At 35.4% G+C, this 9,918-nt stretch overlaps 1 protein-coding gene across 1 annotated transcript; it reads right to left on the reverse strand.

The window, feature by feature from the left end:
- Nucleotides 1–700: 700 nt before the first annotated feature.
- On the reverse strand, nucleotides 701–3,796 carry LOC145577984 (uncharacterized). Its single transcript, XM_081635396.1, has 7 exons — nucleotides 3,588–3,796; nucleotides 2,582–3,365; nucleotides 2,118–2,210; nucleotides 1,467–2,039; nucleotides 1,236–1,397; nucleotides 953–1,096; nucleotides 701–841 (listed from the first exon to the last, which is right to left on the reverse strand). The coding sequence occupies exons 1-7, from the start codon at nucleotides 3,794–3,796 to the stop codon at nucleotides 701–703; spliced, it is 2,106 nt and encodes a 701-aa protein (XP_081491522.1).
- Between the last annotated feature and the right edge of the window lie 6,122 nt (nucleotides 3,797–9,918).

Below are 9,918 nucleotides of genomic sequence, written 5' to 3' on the forward strand. Positions count from 1 at the left end.
TCCCTTTTTTGTAAAGATCTATCGACAGCAGCAGCTTTAGATTCTCCAGGAAGATATGGCTAATGCAAAGGAGGTGGTTGACTGTACACAATCTCATATGGAGTCATCTGAGATAAAGTATGAAAGTTTGTATTATACCACCACTCAGATAATGGTAACCATTTACTCCAATTCTTAGGGCATTCACTGGTCATGCACCTCAAATAAGTCTCCAAACATCTATTCACCCTTTCAGTTTGACCATCTGTTTGAGGATGATAAGCAGAAGATAACAGCAAATCACTTCCCTGTAATTCAAACAAAGCTTTCCAGAAATTGCTTAAAAATACAGCATCCCTGTCACTGACTATTGACTTAGGCCAACCATGTAGCTTGAACACCCCATCCAAATAAGATTAAGCTACCTCCAGAGTTGTATAAGGATGAGACAAAGTCATGAAATGAGCATACTTGCTGAATCTCAACCACAACAAAAATGACAGTCTTTCCAAAGGAGACAAGTAACCCTCCAATAAAGTCCATGGAAATGTCAACCCATACTTATTGATGAATAGGCAGAGGTTGTAATAAACCAGGACTAGTAGCATTCTCACTTTTATTAGCTTGACAGACTAAGCAATTTCTCACAAAGTGAGTGACAAAAGTGGTCATTCCTTTCCAATAAAATAACCCTTTAACTTTCACCAAAGTAGCATCTCTATCAGAGTGTCCACCTTGTCCTGAGCTGTGTAACCATTGCAGTATTGCTACTTTCATCATCTGGTCCAACTATTAACTTGCCTTTTCTCAGCAACCCAGCTTGAATAGCATAGTTATGAGCTGCAATACCTTGAGAAAGAGACTAAAACAAAACATCAGTGTTCAAGTCCAACTCATAACTGTCTTTCAGCTTTTGTGCTAAGTTAGAGTCAAGCACTGTCAATGCTATGCACAATAACTCTACACCAGTCACCTTTGACAAAGCATCTGCTACCATATTCTCACTTCCTTTTTTATACACAATCTCATAACTAAATAAGCTTAGACAACCAAAGCTGTTGGAATGGAGTTGAGATCTTTTGTTGTAAAAGCCACTTAAGACTCTTCTGATTAGATCCTAATGATAAAATGATGCCCCATTAAGTACTGCTCCCACTTTTGAACAATTGTAACTATAGCAAGTAATTCTTTTTCATAGACAGATAATTTATGCCATTTAGGTCCCAATGCTTTACTTAAGAATGCTAGAGGATGACCAGCTTGCATCGAAATTGCCCCAAACCCTTATTTGAAGCATTTGTTTCAACCTCAAATGCCTTTGAAAAATTTGGCAGAGCTAAAACTAGAGCTGAACTCAAAGCTGACTTCAATTCTTCAAAAGCTTGCTGTTGTATATCAGTCCATTTAAACCCTCCCTTCTTCAATAATTGAGTTAAAGGCTTGCTGATATAGCCATAACCTCTAACAAATTTTCTTTAGTAACTTGCCAATCCTAAGAAACTTCTTAATTCCTTAACATTCTTAGGGATAGGCCAATTTTTAACAGCTTCAATCTTCCTTGGATCAGTTTCCACCCCCATTCCAGAAATAAAATGTCCCAAATATTCAACCTTGTCAATAGCAAAACAACATTTACTCATCTTTGCATACAAGGTATGATGCTTCATCAAATCAAAAACAGCCCTAAGGTGAGTCAAATGCTCCTGAAGTGGTCTGAAAATGTGATTCATCCAACTTTGGAAAGAAGTAGGGGCATTTGTAAGCCCAAATGGCATCACCAAAAACTCATAATGGCCATTATGGGTTTTAAATGCTGTCTTGAACACATCACCATCATGAACTCTTAACTGATGATAAGCATCCCTAAGATTAATCTTACTAAACACCCATGATCCAGCTAGTTCATCAATAAGCTCATCAACTACAGGAATTGGAAATTTGTCCTTCATTGTCTTCTTATTAAGCTCCCTATAATGCACACATAACCTCCAACTCCCATCTTTCTTCCCTACCAACACAATTGGAGAGGCAAAAGGGCTGCAGATATCTTGAATTATGCCCTAATGAAGCATTTCCTACACCAATTTTTCAATGATATCCCTTTGAGCTAAAGGATACCTATAAGGCCTTATACTTACAGGATTTGTCCCAAATTCTAAGGGAATTCTATGATCAAAAACACCCCTACTAGGTGGCAAACACCTAGGTTCCTCAAAAATATCTCTATATTCCTGCAAAAGATCAGCCAAAACAGCAGGAACACTAGAAACCTCAATATGACAGCAAAAAATTCCAGAAGTGTCCTATTCCGATTCTATTTGTAAGAAATATAACTGTGTAGTTGACTGAATAACTTCTGAGTATTCTTACTCACAGAAACAACAGGTCTTCTAGGTTTCGCACCCTATAAAACATAGTGATCACCATGATAATCAAACTCCATGATCAATTTCTTGAAATTCCAACTTACAGTTCCAAATGTACTCAACCACTGTACTCCAAGCACCATATCACAGCTTCCTAAGGAAATAAGAAGCATATCAGACTTAAATTTTTTATGTTGAAGTATCCATACAAAATCCTTACACACACTCTAACATGCCAAATGATTCCCATCTGCAACAGTGACAGCTTGGGAAGAAATTCTCTCAATCTGAAACCTCAACCGTTTTACTGCTTTCAAATCAAGAAAATTGTGTATGCTGTCTGAATCAACAAGAATATGTAAAGGTTTCTTCCCAAAAAATCCAATAACTCTCATAGTCTGAAAATTGTGACTGCCACTCAAAGCATTCATGGAGGTATGAGGGTCCATATTATCCAAATCATCATCCAAAGAATGATTCACTTCTGCCATATCTTCCCCATCACTTTCATCTTCTCTAGGTATCTCAACTAAAACCAATTGAGTTTGTTTAAGGGGACATTTGTGATTCCTCATATAAGGATGATCACAAAAATAGCACAACCCCTTAAGTTGTTTTTCCCTTCTTTCTGCTGCAGTAAGGGTGGTATGGGGTCTTTGAGAAGTTTTACTAGGTTGAAAAGGAACCATAGCACCAGAACTTACTAGGTTGAATAGAATCTTACCAGAATTGTAAGGTTTAACCACATTCTTAGCTGCTTCTAAACTTTCCTGCTGTAATCTAGCAAACTCAACAGAATCTGCTAGAGTTTGAGGCTTGAAAGCCTTAACAAAGGGCTTAACAGCAAGTTTAAGACCCCCAATAAAACTAGCAAGAAAGTAAGAATCAGTTAACCCATGATTCTGTTGCAACATCAAAGATTTCAACTCCTCAAAATCATCAACATAAGATTCTATTGTACCCACTTGCTGCAATTTATTAAAATTCTCTACTACATTATCAGATTTAGAATCTTTAAATCTAGCAGTTAAATGAACCACAAATTCAGTCCAATTAACATTACTCCTCCCAGCCAAACAACTAGCTTCCCATACTTCAGCCTTATCAATCATATTCAAGCTAGCAAGATCTACTTTCTAGTCATCACAAATCTTGCATAGTTTAAAATACTTGTTGCATATCTTGACCCACATCCTACAATTCATGCCATCAAATTTAGGGAATTCTAGTTTAGGAACATACCCAAGAGTCCTGATTGGATTGGACCCTACATTAAAACATTTCGGGGTTGAAACTGGAGTTTTTGAAGGAGATTTCTTCCCAACTTCATCCAATTTCGCACTCAAATCCTGCATCATCTTCAACACACGATCTTGAAAACCCGAGCTAATTTTCTGCTGCTCACCCAGTCGCAATTCAAGATCCTTCACTTGCTGCTCAACAAACATCATCTTCTTAACAGTAATTGGTGCCAGGATTTAACTTTAAGATTAAAAATTTTTAACAAAAGTCGAATTCAATCGAACTGGGTATTTGCAATCGAATTGGGTATTTTCAAGAGATTGGAACTCTTGAAATGGGTTTGCTCTGATACTAATGTAACAGTACACAAGATGTGAACTGGAATCTCACTCTAAACTCACTAAGAACTAGCGATTTCAATGGAGAACCTCCATTGATGAGATAAGAAGAATATAGAGGGTTTATCAGAAGAGAGAGAAAACTTTGAGAGATTTTATTTCACAAATGATTGAATGAGTTTATTACAATGATTACAGGGATTTATACCCGGTAAAAGACTTAAAATATGTAAAAATATCTCTAACAACCTATCACACTAAGTACATGTTATAACTAACTTTACTGACTTAGCAAAGCTAACAACTAACTAACTCCTCCTATTACATATTCATGTGGGGGTCATGCTAATATGTTATATGTCTTTCAAGTGTGCTATTGATCAAAGGGTTAATGTAGGTCGTTAGGAATACAAACCCTAACCAAATTAAATATTTATAATACCTAAACTCTTCACTAAACTAGTTAGCGGCAAGTAAAGGGTGGAACCACGAAGACTAAGTGTATCAATCTATGCTAATTAGACTACTAGGATGATCGAGATATAGAGAGAGGAACATCTAAACACTACTTAGAGCAAACAACGAAGACTAGGGAAATTGGAATCCAATTACATCAATGCATTCAACAACAACATTGCAATTAGATGAAAATGACCTCAATTAGGAACAATCAACACACTCAACTCACTCTCGCGCAATTAAGCATGCTAATTATCCTACTAAACTAATTCACTCTCGTGCAACTAGCATAGCATAGGTATGGAAGAATTTAACTCTCAAACAACTCACTTTCGCACAAATTGATTGAAAGCACAATTAAGAACATAGAATCTATTAGCTAGAAAGATTCTAATCCATATAAGCATCATCCATACACAATAATCAAGAATCAATTTCATACAAATCACAATCAATTATTCAATCCATCAACATAATCTTCATCCAAATCCCTAGAATAAAATCTAGGCTAACATGATAAAAAGAACATGAAAAGCAAGATAAAACTAGAATTAAAGCTAAAATTAAACTATTAAACTAATTAACAACTTTAATCAATAAAAAATAAACAAAAACAAGAAATAAAGGAAAGCAATAAAGATGAGAGAAAGTTAGAAATGCTCATTGAATAGATGAGAAGAAAAATCCACAATTAGATTCTTCAACCTCTCAAAAACTCCATGAAAAATTCAACCTTTCTCTCTCTAAAACTACTCCTAAAGTAGAGAGATAGACTCCTAAACTAACCCTAAGAGAGAGAAAAATAAAGAAGCTAAACTAATCTAATCTAATAAGAAATAATAGTTGATTAAAAGTATTGAGAGAAATAACCCCAAAAGGGTATTTATATACAAGCTAAAATAAAATAAAATAAAGAAAGAAAAATAAAAAGAAATAAAACTAAACAAATTAATTAAATAACAAACTAAAAAGAAAAAGAAAGTAAAAAGGAAAATAAAACCCAAAAATAAAAGTAAAACCAAAACCCACCAAATACCAATCAGGCTCCCCCCAAACCGACCCTTCTTCTTTCCTTTCTTTGGCTGCTGCTATTTCCATCATCACCATCAGCGCATCATCAACATCAACGGCCATAATCATCCATTCAAGAACCATTGTCACCGATCTCACCGTTGATTTAAGTGGGTTAATCGCACCCGTTAGAAAGCATTAATACGTACAGCTATGCACGTGACATTGGAGCGGCCGCGCATACTCTTAGGAGCGGCCGCTCATACCTTCTGCCTTGAATTGGAGAAATTGAACCAATCGCGGAGCGACCGCTTCGAAATTCAGAGCGCCCGCTCTAAAGGGTATCGAAATTGGGGCTGAATTGCAGCTGCGGGTTGCGGGCTGCTCTGTTTGCGGTGGTTTTGGCGGCTGACGGCGGTTCTGGGCGGTTGTGGTGTTGCTGCTGTTTGGTGGGGAGTTGGATGATTGGAGGTGGTGGCTGTGATGATTTATGGTTTGCGTGAGGTGAGGCAGCAGGGGAAAATGTGAGGTAGGTTGCTGTTTAGTTGCGGCTGAGTTCGGTGGTGCGCAAGGTGGTCAATTGGAGGCTGACGGTTTGTGGGCTGTTGGAGTGAATGATGTTCGTGGGGGCTGATTTGGGCTGTTTCGTGGGGTTTGTATGGTGGCAGCAACATGGGTGCTGCTGGTGTTTAAGTGAGAAGAGGGAGCAGGGGAGATGGTGAGGAGTGTGTGGTGGAGGTTAAGAATAGGTGTAGTGTAGGTTAGGGTGGCAGCGACATGGGCAGCAAGGGCAGCAGCTTGTGATGTTTGACTCAAAACCAGAACACCAAACACGACCTATAACAAAAATACGAGGGGATTATCAAGAGATAAAATAAAATTAAATAAAGTAAAACAAATTAAAATAAAATGCTAAACTAAAATAAAATAAGGATAAAATTAAAGTAAAATAAAATATTAAAACTAAAAGAAATAATAAAATCAAATTAAATTAGATAAAATAAAGAAAACAAACTTGAAAATAAAATAAAATAAGAAAATGAGAGAAAAGAGAAATTAATAACTAAAAATATGAAATTAAACTAAAATCTATTAAAAACTACAAAAAATACTCAAAATAACGAGACAAAAGACGAAAATAAGAAAATAAGAGAAATAAAGATTAAAAAAAGGAAAATTATTGGAAAAAAAAACTGGAAAATAAGCATAAAAATACTCTAAAAGTGACATAAAAGTCACTTATCATCTATCCTTTATTATTTTGGTGACACTCACATCTGCATGATAATGTGTAAGTCTGCTTAGTGAAGAATTTGTCATCTCAGTTGCCGCAGATTCTTATGTTCACCTAAGAAAAATGATCAATACTTTAAATCACTTTTTCCTATAGACCGAAATAAATAAACCACAAGTGAGAATGATAATTACCTTTTTATTTTTTTCCTTAGACATCAATGCGAGGGATGTTTTGGATTTTTTCCCTTAGACATCAATGATCAATCCTCAAAATTGATATTATAGCAGCTGCTCGCAGCTGTGTAATGTTTAAACAATATGGAGAAACGTAAACATTTATTAAAATTTTAAAGTACAGGGATTGCTTGGTAACATTTCAATTGGTTGAACTCATTTTAAATGTTCAGCTTGATTAACAAACACATAGTAATAATGAAATAGGCAAAGAATGAAGGTTTTGATGTTTGAATGACCAAATACAAAAATTCATAACCGAAATAATATGCATCATTAGCTAATTGGCTATGATTAAGCTCAAGTTTTGAGTTGAAATTTGGAAAGAGTTTGGACATTACCTGACTCCTTGAGTTGTATATGGATCATTGACCAAAGCATTTCTTCCAGCAGTGATTTGAATCTGAAGCAAATTAAAATCAGAATGTAATTGTATATAAATACAAAATTAGAGATATATATGCATAAAAAAAAATTATTATTTATCCAATATAATATCTCAACCGTTACAATAGCCTTTTTCAAGTCGTTGTATTAGCTATTTTTTTACCTTCGCATTTGATAAAAAATGTAGTAGTGGTGGTTATTGCTTGATCACACCTTTTCTTGCAGGATTAAAGAGAAATTGTATTTCAAATCACGCTTAATAAGATAATTAATAATTTAGTTTAGGTTAATATGATTTTAATTCAAGTGATCGCCAATAATAGATTTATTTGTGCATTAATAATCAACCAACGTAGATTGAATATGCTTATAAATTAAATGTATGTATGTTGATCGAAAAGCGCACATGAATATTATAAGAATTAAGTAGAGGCCAATTTAGGTCGGATTCAATCTCTTTTAGGTTGGATTCGTACCATCATCCCTAGGGTTGTTCATCGTTCCAGGACCGGACCGGACCGAGGACCGAAAAATAGAATTTTAAGAACCGAAGACCGGACCGATTAAGCTAGGACCCAACCTTGACCGGACCGAAAGAATGGGTCCAAAATCCAGACCGGACCGCTTTGGACCAATTTAAGAATTTTTTAAAAAAGAATTCTAATTTTTTAATAATTTTATGGAAAACTCGAAAAAAAGTAAAGGAAAATCTACCCTTTAATGTCTTTTTTTTGTATATTTAGAACAAAAAAGCTCAAAAATTTAAAGTTTTCTAAGCTTATTAAAGATAATCTTAACCATTATTTAAGGTTTCAAGCATATTTCAGTTCGGTCCAAGACCGGTTTTTATAGGGTTTTGGACCGGAGCGGACCAAAGAATGAAAAAAAAAAATTTCTAGACCCGAAGACCGGACCGATTAATTCGGTCCGGTTCAATCTGGGGTCGGTCTGAGGTGATCCAGTCCATTTCTTCGGTGTTGACCGATTTATGAACACCCCAATCATCCCCGAATATCCTTGATTCCGGACCACTATTGAGTTAGCGATCTCCGTGATCGTGAATGGGGTGTAACCTTCATACCTGTGAACAGTTTACAAGTTCATTAAATTTGTTGGCAACTCTTTTATCTCTAGTTTTCTTCCCTTTAGATGCCACCATACTTAAATGCATGATCACGGTGGGGCTTAAAGTTGATGTTTGAAATATTCCCTACATGTATTGTGTCACAAGTTGCGACTCTTTTCACCTAGTGTGGCCTTGACACTTCCTTTACCAACCCTTTTGCCGTTATTTCTAGTCCTTTTGTGTTTTGCTCTTCATAAACAAAAATTATTTCGGCCTTCTCTTAACTACTTTACTAGTTCTTGCGACGACTCTTTATAAGTAATTTAAGTATGATCAAAGTCAAGTGAATTTGGTTTCAAGCAACCGAGACCCTTCAAACCGGAAGTTTTTAAGTTTTTGTTATTGCTTAAAACTTGATTTTTTTTTTCCTCTTATTTGGTATGCAATAAAAGATACAAAGTATTCAAAATACGAGGCCAGGTTTTTTTCTTTTTTTTTTTTTTTTTTTTTTTTTTTTGTCATCACATAAAACTTGATTTTTTTTTTTTTTCTTAACTTGGTTTGCATTAAAAGATACGAAGTATTTTCAGACTATGGAGTAGTACTAATTCGATTTGCAAATGTAACCCATGACTATTGTATCCATTTCCTTTAATTTCACACACGGAATGGATATGAACTCAACTGTAGTTAGTTGGTTTTCATGGTCAGTTAGTATAGCCACAAGTAAAAGATACAAAGTATGTTCGAACTAAGAGGGTCTTTACATGTGAAATGTTATATGCAGCCTCTTCCCGAAAGGTGGAACTCTTGTCTCAGTATTCTGGTTCTGTTCATATTAAATGTGGTTATGAAGGTCCATCTTAAACAGTTAGGCTGCTTAGTGGTCATGTATCATCTAGACTTGTCTTTTATTTCTATGAAGGATGGGAAAATTTTGTAGTGGCTAATCAAATGTCTTTTGGTTAAACTCTGATGTTGTATTACGGTGGTTCTAGTAAATTTTATGCCCGAATATTATCTGCTTCAGGTGCAGATCAAAGGTTGTTTGGTATATACAGAGATACCAAACAACCTTTGACAGAATATCAATGTATTGAATACACATGGCTTCAAATATATACTTAAAACATGGTGCAGAACATATTTGCTCCATTAACCATATAAATGAATTTCCAAATGTATGTATGTATGTATGTATGTATGTGTGTGTGTGTGTGTGTTTTCCCTTTTTTGTGGTTTATATGCATGTCAAGTGATGTTAAAATTTGTTTGGAAGTGGTGATTCTTGCAAGTTGTTCTTGTGTCATTTGCTAGGGCTCGTCATTTTCAAGCTATGCAGCCATGTACTGTTGTTTTAATTCGCCATAGATTGAAACAATAATGGTGTGCTAAGGTGCATATAGAACGAGAAGAGAATATGATCACGCTAGCTCGCTTAGGAATGGTGTTGATTTGTTCTACGAGAGCAGTGTATTATTGCTGGAAGTGGTGCCTTAGTGGTTTATCAACAAGACGAGAAGGATATCCTCATATGTTTGAACTGTTACTTGGACCAGCTTAGTTGCTTTAGCTTAACAATCTAGCAGTTCATATGTTC

Source organism: Chenopodium album, chromosome 14, assembly GCF_948465745.1.
Source record: "Chenopodium album chromosome 14, dcCheAlbu1.1, whole genome shotgun sequence".
Classification (NCBI taxonomy): domain Eukaryota; kingdom Viridiplantae; phylum Streptophyta; class Magnoliopsida; order Caryophyllales; family Amaranthaceae; genus Chenopodium; species Chenopodium album.